The sequence below is a fragment of the Dufourea novaeangliae genome, unplaced genomic scaffold, assembly GCF_001272555.1.
Source record: "Dufourea novaeangliae isolate 0120121106 unplaced genomic scaffold, ASM127255v1 scaffold6, whole genome shotgun sequence".
NCBI lineage: Eukaryota > Metazoa > Arthropoda > Insecta > Hymenoptera > Halictidae > Dufourea > Dufourea novaeangliae.
Window position 1 is genome coordinate 3,728,426 of NW_015373900.1, and position 20,405 is coordinate 3,748,830.

The 20,405-nt window shown below is 34.2% G+C and overlaps 1 protein-coding gene across 1 annotated transcript; it reads right to left on the bottom strand.

The window, feature by feature from the left end:
- Window positions 1-753: 753 nt before the first annotated feature.
- Window positions 754-5,104, bottom strand: LOC107193457. The gene is made up of 7 exons (XM_015582904.1): window positions 4,983-5,104; window positions 4,781-4,892; window positions 2,799-2,860; window positions 2,604-2,723; window positions 1,168-1,308; window positions 1,007-1,090; window positions 754-928 (listed from the first exon to the last, which is right to left on the bottom strand). Exons 1-7 carry the CDS (start codon window positions 5,102-5,104, stop codon window positions 754-756), a joined length of 816 nt encoding a protein of 271 aa, XP_015438390.1.
- Window positions 5,105-20,405: the final 15,301 nt, after the last annotated feature.

A 20,405-nucleotide genomic window follows, 5' to 3' on the forward strand; every position in this document is an offset into this window, starting at 1 on the left:
AGATGATAGCTGAAAATATATTTTAACAAATTTCGTTGAAAGCTTTACCACTTCGGGCCCAATATGTGCATTTTAACCTTTCGTGCCTCCTGGGTCTTCTATGGCACAAACGAAATTTCGTGTTCGAAATTCCCCGAAACGAAGAAATTATCATTAAAAAACCTTTTAACATTCAACTTTAAAAATTATCGAATCATGTAGTAGCGATCCAGGGAAATGTCCCTGAATTTAAAAAAATTTTTTGGAACCCCACAAAATAAAAAAAATAGGTTTTGATATAAAAAAACTCAGGGGGGTGACGGAAACAGTGAAACTAACGGGGTTCACGGAGAGTTAAAGTGTGTCACTTAAATGTATAGATTTCATAGAAAGTAGAACAGAAATTTTGTGATGTGTTTCTTAAAAACAATATTGAAGAGCACTATTAATAGCAAGTTTACGTAAGTGAAAGATTCAATGAGAATTTACGTTAAAAAGAAGATAACCTAATCTTCCTTTTTGGATTAATTTTCATTGCTCGGATTTTTATATTGACAGTAACTCGAACTGAATTTTAAGAAGTATTTAGCAGTAATCACTGGAAACAAGGTAAAGTATTTAAGTTTTATGCAAAGACAGACTTTAATAGGTACCAAATTTTTTAATAAAATGTACATTTTACAATGTAGTGTGAATCTTCATGTGCTCAGTGATTGTTACAAAAATCAGAATGCAATAAATTCAATGGGGTGGGCAATCTATGCAATAGAATTATCATGGACGACATCTAGTTTTTAAACTATTCCATACAGACAGGTACGGCTTATACTTTTTAATCATAAGTTTGCGTTGTCTGCCTGATTTTCTAACCTTCCGTAATTCTTGAGCTAAGTCATGTAAACTGTCGTCTGGTTCGAAATGAGAAGTTAACAGGTCATCGAATTTGCATCTGTTACAAGTGAAGAGAAAATTATGTAGCCACTTGTTTTTCTTGATACTTGAATGCACTATGATATTTGAAACTTACTTCAACATGGCGTCTTTCACACTCGTATCCACAAAGTACGACGCTACTTCCTTGTTGAAATTCAGAATTGTACCTAATTCTATCCTGCAATTACATTTGTCACAGTATTAGCTGAATAATCGTATAAAATTCAAACTTGCTTTTGGGTCCATTTATTTTACCTAATAGTTTTTCCATTTGCAAAAAATCGGAGATAAATTTCCCTTCGATTTAAGATCCGTAAGCTGATGTAGTCAGTTAGTTTCATGCATATCATTTTCAGCGAATAGGTGTCTTTGGTATAATCGCAAGGAACATCGTGCCTAAAATTAATAGAAGTTAATAGAATTTTTTGTACACAACTGTTGCTACCATTGCTGCAATGCCACGAAATAGACAATTGTCAACAATTTTTGGACCCTTTTGAGAGTCGGTAATAAAGACATGCAGTTAATATTTGCAGTCACATTAACTTTTCAATTACACAGTCTAATGAGCCTTGAAAATCGTATTTAAATAGTAATTTGTGGAGGGCAAAGAATTGATATTTCAGCCCTAGTAAAATAATGGCAAGGGTATAAGTTGCTTTTTTTTAAATTATCTTTAGATTATCCTTCAATTTTAACAAACTGAAGACCACCTATTTATATTCCCTTGATTTTATTTCTCCTTAAAAACAATAAATTATTGATAATTTTAATTAAATATTCCACCAAACAGTTTAAATTCAAAATATCTTGTCCATATTTAGGTAAGTATTGTAAAGATGGCACTGATTTTTTATTTCTTGAGAAATAGACATTTAAATTGACGAAAAATTGCAACGTCGAATGTATCAATTTGGCATGCAACAAGTATATTTTAAAAACTACTAAGTATAATAATAACGAGCACGTCTTATTGTAAAATTCAATTTTAACTTTTAAAAGAATCAGAAGTAGGTACATATGTACTGCTTTAATAATATCCCTCCTCATCGTCCACCATCCTCCACCCTTTTCAAGAAAGGAAAGGACCGAAAGATATATTACTAATTAGCCCACATAATGAATAAGGAATTACACAATCCCTTTTCCAAGATTTAAAATTTTAGACTATAAGAATTTTACTTACAAAGTCCCTTTTGCAGTTAAAATGGCTATATTTTAAAATCCTATATGGAATTCATTCTGTAAAATCAATTTGTACTAATCACACATTACGTCAGGTCTTTTATAATACATTTCGAACACTGAACCAATTTCCTTAACAAATCTCCCACACTAAAATGACTATATCATTCAAATTCCAGATGGACTCGAAAGATTGTAAAATCAGTTTGTACTAGACACACATCACGTCAGATCTTCCATGATGGATTTCGACCGCTAAAACGATTTTCCTTCGCGCTAGATCACGAGGTAGGTCTAACGTCGGTGTATCCAGACAAATTGCTCAGCGCCGCAACGTTCATTAACCCATTTAACCATGACGCGGCTTCAAAGTCCGTTGGTATCATAGATAGTTGATCGTTAATTGAAAAACTCGATTATTAACGTTTCGCGAAGCGAAGCGATCCCGTTGTAATTAGTAACCCCCTCAGTCGAGCACAATTGCACTACTTTTTTCCGCAACGTACCCGGACCCGACCTCTTCTTCTTCATCGTTGTGGGCCGGGACAACAGGTTTCTGTTTCACGACCTTCTTTTCCTTATTTCGCGGGCTCGCAGACAACGTCGATGGTTTGCCGCTTCTGGAACTGGGCGCGTTTACACGTTACAAGAGAGGATCGACGTAATCGACCGACGACGAAAAAGAAAAAAAAAGTTCTTACCTCTTTAATGGGGACGAGACCCGCGGAGGGAGGAACTTTTCTATGCGGACTGCCGATTTTTCCTGAAATAATAAATCGTCGGTGACGTTACTACAGTCGATGTGCCATTGGAATACTCGAAAAGAAAATAAGTTCGCGATAGAAGTGTCATTGGGTTATTCAGAAAGTTCGTAACGTTTTCAAGGGTAGAGTTACGATCTATATTTTGCAATTTATATCGTAAACTTATTTACTATCTCCTTTTGAAAATTTCTTTCTATTTTTCAATTAATCTGATCGTACCAGATATATGCAGCCAACCCCATATGAGGCGCTGCAAGCTGTTTTCTACGAAACCACTGCACATATCATTGTGAACTTTTGTTTAAGTAAAATGGTTTAGGAGGGCAAATTATTTAGGCTATAAAATATTTCGATGTAATATATAATAAATAGTAATAAATATTGATTGTAAATATCCGTTCCCTTTAACAAGGCTATTTATGCGGACAAAACATTAGAAGATATTTTAATTTCAAAATGGCAAAGTGGTACCTAGTAAATAACTGAAAATTGGACATCCTGTAGTAATAAGTTCGATTGAAATGAATTATATTCACACCGAGCGATACTGGACAGTTTACTTAGCAATTTTAAATATACATAGGGTTTTCTTAAGTTAAAAATTAATAATAGACTGACAGTACCATTACTCTCGTTGAAATTGTTAATTTTCTGTGTTTTAAATATTTGTAAGTGTCGAAAATGCAATAAATCCGTAGTGAAATTATGTCTGTGTGAAGAAACGTAAAGAAGTAAATGAATGACGTAAATGCAATAAACAATTTAATTCGTTATGAGAAACTATGATTGTGTTAATAAAGTTGTATACTCTATCCTAGAACCGTTAATTTTTTGTTACTAATATATTTCCATTCTGTGAATCACATTTTTCAAGCTTTAATATCATAATGGTCTTATGAATAACAAACGGAAATATGACGTGAAACATTTTTGAAGCTTGTTATTCAAAATTTTCCTCTGTTGTGTCAATTACTACATATTGTTTTCTGTTCTTTGTCAGTTATAATTAGATTACACATTTTACGCACTTGTGAGTAAACTATGTACAATACATTGAAACGAAAACATTAACGAGCATAACACAAGCTTTTATTACATTTTTAAATTAATGAATTCTTTTATTAATAAAAGAAATCTTTCGTTAAATCCAACATCTCTAAAACAATTTATGAAAACAGGAATATATACAGACATCCAAAATATAGTTCAAATTAAACTGTACATGTTTAGAAACCAAAAATTAAATAAGGACTACTTTCCTCCACTCGTGATTTCATTAGGATATAAATAAAATAAAGATCTACTCAAATTATATTTAAGTCTCTACTCTATTGCATTTTAACCATTTCGCTCCCTATGAAACCATATGGCTACGTATTATAAACTATGAAATAAAAAATTAGTATATAGTATGTACATGTTTTCTCATATCTTTGAGTATACTAGATTCTCCTAGTCTTGTATAGATGGCATAACATAAATTGTAATATGCATTTCAAAGACTATCTTTAACATAACACCTTATTAGTCCTTTGTTTCTTTAATTTGCTGGATTTCAAGTGTTGATCATTGCTGGCAATACAAAAAAATTTATAAAGATCTAATTTAAAGGTAAGTAAATTAGGTTTTATTATTTATAACATTTTTATAATGGAAATTAATGTATATAACTGTGATGAAAATAAAAAAATTGTCAAATGGCAAAGAACGAAAAATGGCATTAAACTCTTTCAAAATGTTAAAATGTTCTTGTGAATTATTTATATTTCATGTAACATATAATATTTTCTTGTAATTGTTAAATAACGTGGGAACGCAAGGATTAAGCATTTACTCGTGTTTTAAATGCATAAAATCTTCAGTCCAATTTTAACTGTGGAAAATGGTAAAGTTCAAAGCACGAGAACATCCTCACCTACCGCGTACACAGTCTTGACTACCGAGTTCTTTTCGTCTACGTCCCATTTCCACAGGAGCGGCGGTCCTGTCGGATTGTCCCTCCAAATTCCGCCAATCTGATTGTAGGACAGCCTGCAGAAATAATTGGAAACTTGAACTGAAGGTGTCCCCGGGGGTGGACAGTAATTAAAAATTCCAGTGAAATTCTTTTCCGTCACGAACCTCGTCGCGCCGTCCTCGTCAAAGACAACGCCGTTGCCCTTCGTGTCGAATACCCCGACAAGCTGCGACTTCCTTTCCACTCCCACGCAATCCTTGCCTCCTGGGCTGAACACAGTATACATATCGTCTTGAAATTGATTTTAACCGTTTTTATGCCCTTTGCGTGTAATGGATCCACGAGTTTATTTTAATTAGATTACTAGAGTTACTGAAAACTAGCGCACTTTGTTGCGAATTTTTATGCAAAATGAGTAATAAGGGGTGTCACAATCTTTGTGAGGAAAGTATGAAGCTGAAAACTAGCGCACTTTGCCAACTATGTTGCGAATTTTTATGCAAAATGAGTAATAAGGGGTGTCACAATCTTTGTGAGGAAAGTATGAAATATGTTATAATTTATACAAATTCATAACCTTGTAAGAGAATTTGTAAAAATAGAAATTCAGAGAAGTGAATGCCTAATTTCAATCTTTTGCAATCTTTAACACGTTGACTGCCACAGTGAAAAAGGCCGCACGTAGCCAGATACTCTTTATTTCGTTTTTTAAGTCATAAATTGTCGAAAATATTTGAGTTTAGTTAATAGAGACTGTAGGTCTTGTTTTAAATTATACTGCGATATTAATTTCATGCAAACATTTTATAACAGTGTATAAATAATCCAGACACTTTTCAATCTACATGTCATCCATATTTGGGTGACGTGGCAGTCAAAGTGTTAATAAGGTTTATTATTTTACTGTATCCTTTAGAGGCCTGGTTATAAATTTAGATTCTCTTTCTCGCGTAAATTGTATCACACTATTTTTCAGCAACTCATGTATAATTGACTCTCTAGTTGGAGGTTCAACATATAAAAATATTCGTCAAATGTATGAATCCTTGTAAAATTGAAAATTCAAAATATCATACTACCCTCACGATTACATTTGCAAAATTCAGGGAGAATTATTTTAAATATTCATACAGTAACGAGAAACTTGAATTAGCTTGTTATCAGTATTAAAAAATAATTTTTTGCATAAACTATCTTTAATTATTATCATTTTCCTGTGAAAGTTTTTCAATTTTGAATTAGGGATAGATACTCTTATGAACAGACTGAGGATTTTTATGCAACATGGTATTTTCTAAAGTAATTCACAAAGACAACAGTAAATGTAGAAACTTCTATCTTCTCTTAAGTATCATATTGGGTTCAGAATAAAATAGAGAAATCGTTGGATTTGATGAAAGTTTTATTCTTTATTGCATTTTACACACCCCTATAGGCTATAAATGCATAAAATCCGTAGTCTATTCAAGAAAGTCTTTTAGTAAAGTAAAAATTATTAATGTACCAACTTTAGAAGATTAATAAAACAAAAAGAATAATTTCACCAACCACAACTTTCGAAAACGTTACATTAAATTACGTTCATAGGCATCAGCTCTTACAAGTTCTCTAGTAGTCTGACAATTGTTTTCAGTATAACTTTAGATCCTCCAACGAGAATGTCTCTTTCAGGTTTAGTAAATTACGCTTCTATGATTACATTTCTGTTTTTCCTGTCTGCGGACTTCAATGGCCAGCTTCCCGTTTGGATAATACACTTCCCCCGATCCATCGACACGAGAATTCACGAAAACCGTAGCCCCATCGTTGTAGTATGTTCTGCCGCTGCTTTTGTGCCTCTCGAACCTGCTTGTTCGAATAGATTAATGTTTCATCGTAATAAATTATACAAGTTCGGTTTCCGATAACAAACTAGAACACGACACCGTCTATAATGACGCCTTGTTAGGTTTACGCTTCGTCTTAATCGTTAGCTCGTTAGCAACTAATCTCGAAGTTCACTCTTGCGATGTGTAGTATACGAGTTAACGAACTTTTTGCTCACTTACTGTAAGGTGAGCTTACACTTAGTTACATTCTATTATAAATCCGGGGAAATTACTCAATTTTCATGCAAATTAACAGGTCATTTTTGGCTAACATTTTTGGAGCTCAAAATCGGTTTGTTATTGAAGTTTTGAAAGATGCCTTTAACCCTTAATTTGTCAAGTGGGCTCTGAGGATTCTAGGAATATTTTTTATAATACTTTACTTTCATTCAATAGTTAGTTAAAGAGGTGATTGTTTATTTCGATGTTTTCTTATGTGAGAATAAAAAGAATTAGTTATGTAATAATTAATAAGGTTTGTGTATAGTAAGATTTGTATAATTAGTAGGCAAGACCTGGCCAGTTAAGGATTAAAAATAAATGAGACAATATAAATTGTATGAAAAACATGTTTAAAAATATATTATCCGCTTCTTAGGAATATATCGGAAAATCTAGAAGTATTCGTATCGTCAGTGATAGTTCAACCCCGTGGTAGTACCTACCATTCGTCGATTCGTAGACGCGTGAAATTTAACGAGCTACTCCGCATGATCGAATTTTATAAGATTAGCTATAAATGTAACCAAATTTAGTAGTACCACCGACCTGTATCATTTTAAGTATCAAACGAATTTGTGATAAAAGCTTTTTACTCTAGATTTTTCGATTCGTATTCTCCGTGAAGTGTCCAACAATAAAAATATTGTTATTCAACGTATGCTATTAATATTTCCATCTAGAAGAACGATTTCTCTTATTTTAACACATGAATTTATCTTTTATTTCTGACATCTTGCCTTGTAACATCGTGTCAGATTCTTATTGAAGATTTCGAACTCAATTTAATAAATATGAATATTATTCATTTCTTATAAGTCGAAGCACAATACTATAATATAAGTAACTATTATTAACATTTAACGTTTAGAGTAAGTGTACACTTACAACGAACGTATAATTTCCTTTTCTTGTATAAGTAATTTTCTACATTGATCACTAGACTGCGGATGTTTATGCAAATATTAATCTTGGCAGACTATTTTACAGGAACTGGAATGCAACAAAAATTTGTTCACTCTACCAGAATATCTACCAGGTTTGAGAGGTCATATACAATTCTCAATTTGAAAAACTCAATTTTTTTTAAAATATATATTTTGAAAGACACATGTCGTAGAAATATTTTTTTAAACCCACAGCAAACATGAAATTTGAAACGAGTCGTGACACAAGTCAAGTTACAAATTAGTAACGCTTCACGAGGCAAGTTAGAAATTTGTAATAAATTATTGACTAATAATTATTTTGTCAATTATTTAGGCTATAATGGCAAAGGAGGGTCAATTTTATGGTGTTGGAATCGTTGATTAAAGGTATATTATAAGATTTTCATTTGATGCAACTTCAGCCGCGTTTTTCTCGAAACAGCATTTTTCATCTTTCACACACATATTCTAAATAACATTCTCTATCGGCTCATTCATATGAAATGAATCATGCCCACCGTTTGAGGCAGTTCGAACAAAAACGTTCTACGCCATTGCATGTAAACGTCATATTTGTAACAATTTATCATTCTTTCCCCACTTTTCCACTGTATAAACATGTACTTTTATGATGCAAAAAGAATTTAATCCAGTCAGCTTAATAGTTTTCTCTCAAATACTCACAAAATATTGACCACTTTTTAGTGCTAAGAAACGGATATGAAACCTTAATACAAAATAAGAACCTTACTGAACTTTATTCAAGTTCTTATTAAATTTCAAACATGGCGTATGTTATAAATGTATAAAATCTGCAGTGTATTGCTCAAGATAAATAGTTCAGTCAAATATTTTGTTCACAGTAATAGCATCACGTCGACGATTTCCATCACATACCAATTCAGATGAGGTTTCGCTGGTTTCGTCTGGTACTGGATAACTTTTCTCATGGTTTTGGTAATCGGCATCATAGTCCAGCCATGCTGCACAAAGCGCTTGTTTGATAATTGGTACTCGATCAAGCGGCGCTCTGTAACGGAGGAATTTCACGAGGACGTCGGGCCTGCCCCAACGTAGATACGTAGACCGCATTATTTGGACGTGATACGATAATGATGACCAAACGTTTCCAAGCCCCCAAGTGTTCATCCCCGATTAATGATGATTCGGTATCAGAGATTCAGTCAGTCTCTATGGAATCCGGAATTTCGATAATGATGTCGAGTTAGATACCGACGTTGCCAATACGAGATCTCGTCGATGAGATCGATCGTTTCTTTGATAACTTTCAAGCTATTAGAACTACTTTCTAGTCAAGCTATTTTTACTCAAATTTATATTTGTATAAGTTAATTCATGAAAGCAAAAATGAAATAGAAATTTATGTACCCTAAAAAGGATTGAAAATTTTTTTAGACATAAATATTTTGAAAATTGTGTTGCGTAAAATTTGTAATCGAATTATAAGTTTTAAATTAATAAAAAAGGTTTTTTACATCCTTCTGTCATATTTTATGTAACAGATGACAGGAATATTTTGAAAAATTCTGTCATAAGTACGAATAAAAGTATTCCTGAGAAAAAATAATTCTCTTTTTAACGAAAGTGCCAAAGAAGTTTATGTTTCACACTTCCTGAATCTGGATACGAAATTACATTATGTGAAAATATTCAATAAGACTATAAGCTGCAATCAAAGGTTATTTCAGATTGAAGATCATTAAACGTCAAACGCTTTCTTTGTCTTCTTTTCCTTCTCAAACCGAGAAGGGAAAGAATTGTTTTTCAGTTGCAGAATCTCGAATTACTTTTTCCTACCTGTTTCGCGAAGATCCTTTGTCCCCATTTTGTGATAACGAGGTCCATTTATCTTGCTGTAATCGTCGTTCGTTCTACTCGAATCACGCCCTCCGCGTCCCTTCTTACCGGCCTCACTCGTTTCTTTCTTACTCTGGCCATCTGAATTCGGCGTTGATTTATTTTCCGCGCTCCGACCACGTATTTTACCTTTATACGCGAGAGATAATTTAATTCCAATATTACGCTTATTACATACTCCGTGCATCGTTACGTAATTTTCCAACAGAGAAGAGGGAGAAATAATTTCGACGTGTTATTTGTCATTTCTTTTTAGGATGACTATGAATTTATAGCATCACTTTATCTACAAATTACAAAGAATTTACAAAGTATCCAACAGAAGTAATAGAAGTATTTCTTGCTGGCATAGCTCCACATGACAATGAATAGTGAATGTATACATATACATTGTTACGCATGCCAGAAGAATTTATAAAATTATCTACTAATTACAATAAACTAAATGTTTTAATAAATCTTAAAAATATTCGTATGTTATTCCAAATAATAATGAAATTTCTAATATCAGGCATAAGTTCACCTTCGTGTTTCTAAAATTGTGAATTTGAGTAATTATCTGCAATTTAGTAATGAAGTATGAAGAGGACAGTTTGGTTAACTATAACTAGAAACAGAAAAGAGTTGAGATAGATGTTACATATTCTGTTTCGAGGAGAAGACGCCATTTCTTATAACAAATTTTTTTGTCAAACAGAGTTTGCGTTGATTAGAATTGTAATTCTATCCATTATTTTTCTTATCAAATTCAATATTTGTTTTCAAGAAAATACGAAACCCAGGCTCAGTTAATTAATATTTCCCATTCTTCACTTCACGCGATTTGTATGAAACATAACGGCGGGAAGATACACTGAATTCAAATAATATTCCTATCTAATCGAAAAAACAGTGAATTACTAACTGTTACACTTAATATTAGTAAAAAGTGACTAAATATGGAATAATATCCCTAATGTGGAATAGTGCAATTTTTTTAAAATGTAACAAATGATTATCTGTCAAATGGATATAGACTATCTCACGCAGTCACTTTGGCACCGCACACGTTGTGACTCGTCAGTCGAGCGAACGTTAGTGACATGGTAGAATCGTTTTTTTGTTGCCGTTCGAAAACTTTTGACGGTATGAAAGTTTCATGTCTTTTTTGTATTTGTTATGATTTTTATCATACTTATTTATTTTTGTTGTTGTTGACATACTTGCCTATGACATTCATAAGTATTTATAAGGCTACGTGATTTAAAGCAAAAAACAGAATACAGTGATTCGTCGATGAATGCGACACGAGCAACAGCGTTATTCCCACCAATCAAAACAGAGTAAACAGAAGTTAAGCAGAGGCTCGGCTTCGGGCAGAAAAACAAATTTATGAGCATCTGAAAATCGTTCCGTTTTGCCACGAATGGTCCGTAGTGGACCCGAGTACGTCGCACTCATCGAGACATTACTGTACCATGTTTTTAACTTCGTTAAATTCCAAATATTGAATATGACGAATGTGCAGAGCATAACACTTGTATATATATAATTGTTGCAAATAAATATTCTTTTACTTATTTTAAAAAAATGATTTTTCAATCAAAGTGACTTAATGAGTAAGAAGAATGAGACTGTTTGTTGTTTGTTTTCCATGAAAATATTGTATCTGATGTCAGTGTTCCATATTTGGGTGTCTATTCCATATTAGGTAAAATATCCTTTTTTTTAGATAAGACGGCTCTTAAATTGAACGTACATGTGTATATGACTATGTAAGTACCTATAAAAGCTTTTCATCTACTGCGATTGATTTTGCAGGAGTGATATTCGAAAAACAAAGTGGTATTCTCCATATTTGGCTACTGTTTTCTAAAATACGCGCGTATATTGAACCTAACATTTTCAAACAACAAATTTCTTAACTCCCTTGAGAAATACTAATTCTCCGATGACACCCCACTGGCCATGGCAAACTTTCACTAAAAATGTACCTACCACCCTTCTTCGTTAAGTCCGAATCAGTTTCTTCTCCGCTCGAACGATCTCTCCATTTTCCATCACGCTTACGAACAGTTTCTTCCTTATCAAACCCGTAAGACACTCCCTTCTTCCCGCTGTCACGCGCACGTGTTTTTTCCTTCCATCGCCCTCGGGACCCTTTGCTCTCACTAGTATCAGCCGTTTCTTCCATTTCGTCGTTCATCCTTTCGCCCGCTTTTTTTTTATTTCGTCTACCGGTTGTTTTCTCTCCATCATACGTATCGTCTGGAAATTCATTCCTGTAAAGTTTCCTCTGTCTTTTATCGCCTGGTTTCTCGTCAACCGACTCCAGTTTCTTCGATTTTGTCTTTCTCCTCATGAAAGTATCTTCTCCATCCGATCTATCATATACTTCATCGGTCTCCAATCTTGAATTTGATGCCCTCGATCGATTCTTAGACTTATTCTTCCTTCGCGGAGAATCAGCTTCTCTATTCGATCGATCAGATTCTGCATCGTCTCTCAATCTTGACCCCAATGCCACCGATCGATTCTTCAACATCTTCTTCCGTTGCGGCGAACTGGTTGCTCTATCCGCCCGATCATATTCATCATCGTCTCCCAATCTTGACTTCCGTACCCTCCCTCGATCTTTCACCTTCACCCGTCGCGGAGATTCAACATCTCCATCCGATCGACCATATTCTTCATCGTTTCCCCTATTCAACCGATTTCGACCCTGCCTGTTCCTTCCGTCCCGTGATCGGTTGGTTCCATTTTCCTCATTGTCACTCCTCGAGACTCTTTCCTTTTCACGACCCTGACTGGAATTCTTGTCTCTTTTAATTTTCCTCATTTTTCCACCAGCTGTTCCTTCTTCGTCCCGAGCTCCGCGTGGGCCACGACCGACGTTGCTTCCTGCAGGAACATCGTCACGTTCCTCTCGTCTGTCCGACGCGATAGGAGATCCCAGTTCCCTGTCGATATTGCGGCGTCTCCGTGCTCCACCATTCCCCTCGTTCCCATGATACGCCGGCATCTTTGTTAAATCTCTGGCCCCGACTCTGTCAAATTTATCCGGTCCTCGACTCGCCGCGCCGTAACTTTCCGCCCCCGTCCGCCTCGAGGACACTCCGGACTCTCTGCGACGTGTCGCACTTATCTCGCCAGCGTCTCGATATTTTAACGTTCGATCGTGGTCTCTGGATTCCCGGGTAGCATCGGAAAACCTTCTGGGGCTTTTATCCTCGTCGGTGGATTGTGCTTCGACGGATGCATCCTTTTTGAAGCGTCCATCTTGAAACGACTTCGTGAAAGTCGCTGCTGCTCCTGATCGTTCAAGACCTGGGTATAGATCCTCATAATATCTATCAGTGTCCGCGAACGGCAAGCTGTTCGAGCGCTTGGTTCTTATTTCACCGTCGCCACGTTCCTCTTTACTGACGCCCTGTTAACAATGGAGACTTCAGGTGTGCTTGTTATAGTGGAATATGATCCCGATCGATATTGTGGCTTTTCGCGGCGGAGATGCAACGAGGTGGTTACCTCTTTGAAGCATAGATTTTTATTTGAATGTATTTTTTTCAATTGCTTGGTATATTGGATTCGCCTCATTTCAGCACAAAATACTTGGAAAACATGATTGTTAATTTTTTAAATTTGTTCTGCCTAAAAAGAAAAGGAATGGGAAGAACTACATATCGCTGTTTGACAATGATAGTGACACAACTCAAACAATATAAATTCTGGAGAGGTGTTTTACAATTTGCATTTGTATAGTTAACCCTCCGAGCACGGAACATGGTCACCGGTCCGTATGTCATTTCTGACCACACACCGATATTCTACTACACACAGCGACGGCGAGGCTCGAGCTCGAGGCTCTCACCGACACTGTACTAACGCAGTGCTAGTATGGCTCGTATGGCATGAGCTACCGTCACCATGTATACAATGTAATGATTAGCTGGTTCCACGTTATATTTGGATTTTCGTGGTGCTTATTACACTAACTAGAATAAAAATCTCGTGAATTATAAAACAAATTATATTTATTAGTCAATACTTCTGCAGCGTCTTAGCCCGGTCGTTCGCATGTAAACAAACATCGGTCGCTATGCGATTTATGCGACAGCTCTGTCACTGAGTGCGTGTCGCTCACGAGACCGTGTATCCCCACTCCTGACTCTGTCACTGTGTGCGTGTCGCTCTCGCGAACGCGTGACCCAGGGACCGTGCTCGAAGGGTTAAGACCAGGCTGATAGCCACATAACTGTCTTCTGACACAAAACTGATGGAATTATAAATATGCCGTTTTATATGATGAAAATAGAAGCATAATGATAACATTGTATTCAATAAAAGCAAATTTGAAATTTGTTGAGTTGTGCCACTATCAGTACTAAGCAACGATATGTCACTTGTGTTTGAACAGGAGAACTAGTTGAATATTTTAAACACCTGGGAGCACAAAAACACCACTATGTAACACTTCTAGGTTCAGTTGAGGATGTGGTGTATTTTACTTACCACCATGCTTCAAAGACTTAACACATTGAGTGCCGTGTCGGTCATTGGTGACAGACAGGAAGCTTTTTGTGTAGATAGCGTTAGTCATCAATGTTCGACATAGCACTGTCCCTTTTAAATTGTTTTGTATTTTCTTTATAGCATTTCATGGGTAACTTTGTAACATTTGTAAATCACTATCGTATCGGTCAGTTGACCATACCGCGTAAACGGAAAGGTCATCAAAAGCAGCTCTGAGCTTAATGTGTTAAAATAACCGGAAGTTGAAGTTGTTCGTGGTTTGAGTTCCGGAACAGAAGAATTGTAAAAAATATGGGATCTTGGGACAATTTACATGGATCACTAACCGATATTGACTGCTGCAGCGACCATTCTCCCCAGATATCGTAAAATATCTGCAAGCTTTTGCAGCAGTACGTCCCCTGAAAAGATTTCTGAGGTTTCATTTCGAATTTCGAAAACTGAAAATGTTCTATCGTAAAGAAGTAGGTTACATGCGTAATATCATATGGAAGCATAATAGTAAAATCAATTTTGTTTCGTATTTAAGGGGTCATGCTCAGTCAATAATAATCTAGATAGAACTGGTCTGCTGTGATCACTGTAACTTTGTAACGGTTCATCTGAAATTAAAAATTCAGTAAGATTTATGTAATGGAAGAACCAATATTGTCCTTGAATACGGGGTTTTTCGAAATATTGATTAGGAACAAAATGGCGGACATTTTCCTGAAAAAGTGCAATTTTCACCTAAAAATCACTCGTTTTTGGTCAATTAAAAAAAAAGTATGGAACGAACAAAAGAATCCTTCGTTCAAGGACAAGTTTTTCTGATTTGAAATAAGTCGCAAAAGGCTTCATGGAAATCGACAAATATTGATCACCGATTTGAAAAATGTAGTTTCGAGAAAAACGCGTTTAAAATTTCAAGTCAAGCTTACATTTATATAAAATGTTAATTTTTTAACGCCTGTAACTCTGTCAGTTTTAATTGGATTACCTTGAAACTTGCACAGACTATTCCCGAGATGTTGTACTTAAAGAAAATGTAGAAAGTGAAAAATCGATTTTTTGATCATTTCTGACTGAGCATGACCCCTTAATAGATCTTGTTCTATTATTGTTGAAAATACTAACCCATTGTTGAGTTATTTCACTGATAATATGATCGCAGAATCTGCAGATCCTTGCACCCCTATTGCATCGGGAGTTTGTTACGCTCCAGTCTCGAATGAAATTGTTCACGAGACCAAGTACCCATTTCACTTGAGAACAGGACAGTTGCTCTATAACAGATTCATAAAAATTGTACAAAGATATTTCATTGTACTAACAAATCGTACACTTTAATATTCCATAAAAGATATAATCAGTATACAACGTGAAGCATTACTTTAAATACTTTACAAAATTCTATCTCAATTATTAAGTGCGATATAATTCGAAATTATGCGAATAATGATTAAAATGATAAAATTAAGTATTGTCAGTAAACTGCGGATTTTATGCATTTATAGAATATTCGATCTTCTAAAATTCAGTATACTAAAAAAATTCAATAACTTTATTGAGGTTTTTTTTATATTTCGAACCTACCAGCACCCTTGGCAGGGTATATAAATTTTTCTTTGCGTTCAGTTTCGTGAAATTGATCGATAAAATTCTAGATTTGCATAAACATCCGCAGTCTAATTATAGGAAATTGTGTCACATTTATTTATTAGTTTGTTTATTTACCCTTACTGCGTACAATTAGCCGTATCAGTTAATGATTTACCATTTTTTTTTTATTATAAATGTAATTCAAGTCCTAAATATGTTTCTAACATTTTTAATGTTAACAATGACATGTGTTATTAAACAACAATAGCGAACATTATCAACTGGCTACAAATATTTAATTTCCTCAGAAATAAATAATAAATTTGCCAAAAATTTATACTTTAACTATAGATACACTGAGTAATTACTGTAATTTAATTATTGCAAAATTTAACAATTCTTACCTTCTGAAATTTTACGAGAGGAAAGAAGTTTTTCCACCATTTCCTTCAGGAGGTACGACAGCATTTGAAGTTTCTGTGACGTCATGAACGTCGGAATTTCTTCCAAGGTGCACAAAACATCTCTTATGTCACGCATAATATTTTCGAATGCACAACATTCTTGCAAACGTGTTAAAATACTATTTACCTGTTTGTATGAGAAATCGTATTAAATATAATAATAACAATTTTTAACAAAAGTAATCTAGATTATTATTGATATTTGTTGAATATAGAATTATATGGACGAATTAATTTGCATTAGTTGGTCCCATGAAATTCGGAAAAGTATTCGTATTTCTGTAATCGTGTTTCATATATTTGTGATGCCATTGCTTCATCTATTTAAATAATTATATAATGACCAATACACTCAATATACATATAAATAGAAGTTAATTAGTTGTAGGAAGTCTACATAAAATACTACCAATTGTAGTAACTGACATTCTGTCGATTTTAATGCAAGTGCAACAGTTAAATTATTCTATAAAGTTTACAAACAATTATGGGTTCCGAGTCCTCTCAAATTGTCTTAAATCACGGAGTAAAACTCGATAAGCCTTGAAACGACTTGCAAGCGTACTGTCACTGAAAGTTTTGGCAATCTAAGGACTCCGAAGAGCCTTGGGTGTCCTAAAGTTACAGTAAGGTCAGAGTATTTGTCTCAATTTCCTCTTATGGTTATATAAAGATTCATATTCACTTAAATTTATTAAACATACTCAAGATACACGAAGCATTTCCAATTTTCAATCTTATTTTGGTATCAAGACATTACCAAATCGTTAAAAAAAAGTCTATGTCCTTGAATTTAAACCCCACGTGTCGACAAAATTTTCAGGTATGAGTATTGAAATCCCAAATTGGAATGTAAATTTGATACGATGCAAGGTATATGAACACTTCGATTATTACGTTATATAGACACGTACTTAATGATCAATACATTTTTCATGGATCGTTGCACAGAACCGCAGCAACTGCAATAATATCGATATGGAATAAATCCTACCTGCTGAATAATACAAACTGGTACATCTTCGTGCTGTTTTCGTCGCACACAACCGAATATATCGCGAAACAAACCAGGTCGCTGTGATTTCACCGCTTCAGCCACGACGTTCAGTGCTCCATACAAAGGAATTCTGTCGTGATCTATACCACAAGACTTGGATATGCGGAACCTAATTTTGTTGCAATTAATTATTCTATTAATTTAATAAGTAGATTTTCCAACTCGAAAATATAGTTTACTATTAGTTCACGCAATGTTATTGTTAATTAAGTAACTTAGAATAGAACGAACTTGAAGAACACCGTGAAATCTTTCAGTAAATGATAAGCCTTCAAGAAGATCTCCAGTGCAAAGGATAGACATTCTGAATTCTCGATTAATTGATCTTTTCGTACACAGAATTTCCTATTCTGCATTGTGATGATGATCGACTTTTCTCCTGAAATTTTGTAGAAATATTCAGTAAGCTTTCTCATTAATTGGTATGACATGATAGATAGATATAATAAAAGATAATATAAAATGTTTATATTATCTTCATCTATCTCTCTCTCTCTCTAAAATGAACTAGCACTCTACAGAATATGTATTATAATTTATATATGCAGATTACAGAACAATAAATAGCTTGAATTGTGTCTTAAATAAATAAGCAGACGGAATGTAACTTGAAGGTGAAGTTGAAAACAACTGGCGAATTAACTCGTCGTCCTAATTTTCATCGACAAAAAGTATCAAATCGTCATGTACATACGGTTTATAAGGAGATTGCCAGTTCTTTTCATTCATTTATGTATTTGCATTATGTTCTAATATGCAAAACAAACTAATTAATACATTTTCCCGAAACTTTCATGTCACTTATAATAAAATAGAATTTACAAGGGTCGAAATAAACTGTTTCACCTGTTTTTGTGAATTAGTGCAGTATTATGTGAATTTTCATAAAAATTCAAATATGAAAACAATTGTAAAAGTTACTACGAAATTATTGAAGGCCTTAAATTCTTCTTAAGAATACTTTAAAGTATTGTTCTACGATCAATGAGTAATGTTTGATTCAACCTGAAGTATTTAAAATGGTGTTAAATGTATAGTTTGTGCGAAATTTTCTTTTTATTAACGGACCAACTGTTCCAGTTTTTCGTTCTAATCCGTATGGAATTAGACTGCACACGCGTGGATTCACCGGCTCTTTATATTTGGATCTTGCAAACATAAAACATTTCAAATTATCACGCGAACGAAGGAAAAACCCGAGGGAACGTCGTAAATGATGGTGCTCGATGAACCGGGTGAATTTTTAAGCACTTTCGATAATCACACTTTGCGAAGGGGGAAAATCTCTTTGTAGAATCAGCCCATTTGTTTCCATTCACGCCGACATCAATCGCCGCGGTAAATCATCAAGTTCTCCTGACAGTTTTCATCGCAACGGCCGACAGCTAACAACTGACATTCGTTATGCCGCACAAGATATACACGGGCGGTACGTGCTCGCGTCGATGTTTCATGACGATGTTCACGACACTTTACTGGCGAGCCCGTCGCTATTTTTTTATTCGCGCGACCGTACTTCCGGAACGAGAGATACCCTCTCCTTTCGCAGATAGCGTATAAAGTTTATACGTTCAGCTTGAACTGCGCTATATGCAATTCGTTTAGCATGTTTTTAGTAATTATAAGCACAGAGGAAGTGCAGCATATTTGGAATATCGAAGTATCTAAAAAACTACTGACGTTATCTAATTTGTAATAGGGTGGATGCCCCAGTAAATGAAGTAAATTAATTTATTAAAATAGGCAAACGATTAAATACTGATTTTTTTTCAATTCTTTGTTTGATATTGAACCAATTTTCGCACCACAAGTTAGGAATGTTCATTCACTCAATATTGTTAATTCACTGGTGAAATCTGTATTTTTTCTTCTGAATTTAATTAATTACAAGTTTCTAATTTGTCAAATTGAAATCTATACGTTATAAAACCGTAGTGATGTTGAAAACTCTAATTGTCATGTGCCAAATACGTATTAATATTATTATCATTTAAAATTTCACTTTAATAGTTATAAAATCTTTTAAGTATTTATTCGTTGGTGCGTTTACCCTATCATAAAGTAAATAATAGAGACGAATGACATTTGTTGACATACCGTAATTTTTCACATTTTTTACTCGATCTGGACAGGAGTAAAACGTAAATTTGCAACAGTTTTTCAACAACTATTCAATTATGGTAATTATGGTTGAAATATGTCAAAACTTTCGGGTAAATCATTTAATTTATTCATTTGCATATTAATTCTATAGTGTCGTGTCAATTTTGTGAATATTTTGAGAAAAAAAAAATGAGACATAAAATATTAGGTTTTAATATTGCTAATTCGGAATACCGTAGATAAATGTAATTTTGTTACTGAGGAAAATGTTGTGTGCCTCATCTGTAACGTGAATGACAGCGAAGACAAAAGAGAAGAAGAATGGGTGTAATATTTTGTGTGTGAAATGTGGGTAGGGTAGACCGTGGCGAATCGGATCATTTTCTGTTCGATAGTAAAAAACTAATAGTTAAAGTTTAGAAAGCTAATTACGTATTATAAATTCGTAATTAGTACACATTGAACTTGAACATTCATAATAAAAAATTTAAAAAAACCTAAAAGTCTTTCTTTTGCAAACACAACACGAAAAAGTGAGAAATATAATAATCCAGTATCTCAGGTAATCCAGAAATCTCTGAAAAAACTCAAATTTTCATAAAAAATATCTTCAAATTAATTTAAAAAAATATAATTTAATGATAATGGGGTTAATTAACCCTACTTGGCACATAGGACACAAATATAGTGTCCTTTAACTCCACCTCTATCAGCACAATTCTCGTGACACCACTCTTCGCAGATATTACACTGTATCCAATTTTTTTTTATTTTTTATGGACACCATGAACCTTGATTGGTCTTTTTAATGTACTTACGGATTATCTGTATATAAATAATTATTACATTTATAATTGTAAACATATTCAAACGAAAAAAAAGAATGATCCGATTCACCCCAAATGACGTGATTCGATTAGGCTCATACACAAGGACTTTAAATTGAGTAGGATATACATATAGACGAATTATGATA

Coding starts and splice junctions, on each gene's coding strand:
- LOC107193457 (XM_015582904.1), bottom strand. CDS start 5,104: ATGTATACTGTGTTCAGCCCAGGAGGCAAGGATTGCGTGGGAGTGGAA. Junction 2,724..2,798: donor GTCTCGTCCCCATTAAAGAG/GTAAGAACTTTT, acceptor AAACGCGCCCAG/TTCCAGAAGCGGCAAACCAT. Junction 929..1,006: donor GTGAAAGACGCCATGTTGAA/GTAAGTTTCAAA, acceptor CACTTGTAACAG/ATGCAAATTCGATGACCTGT.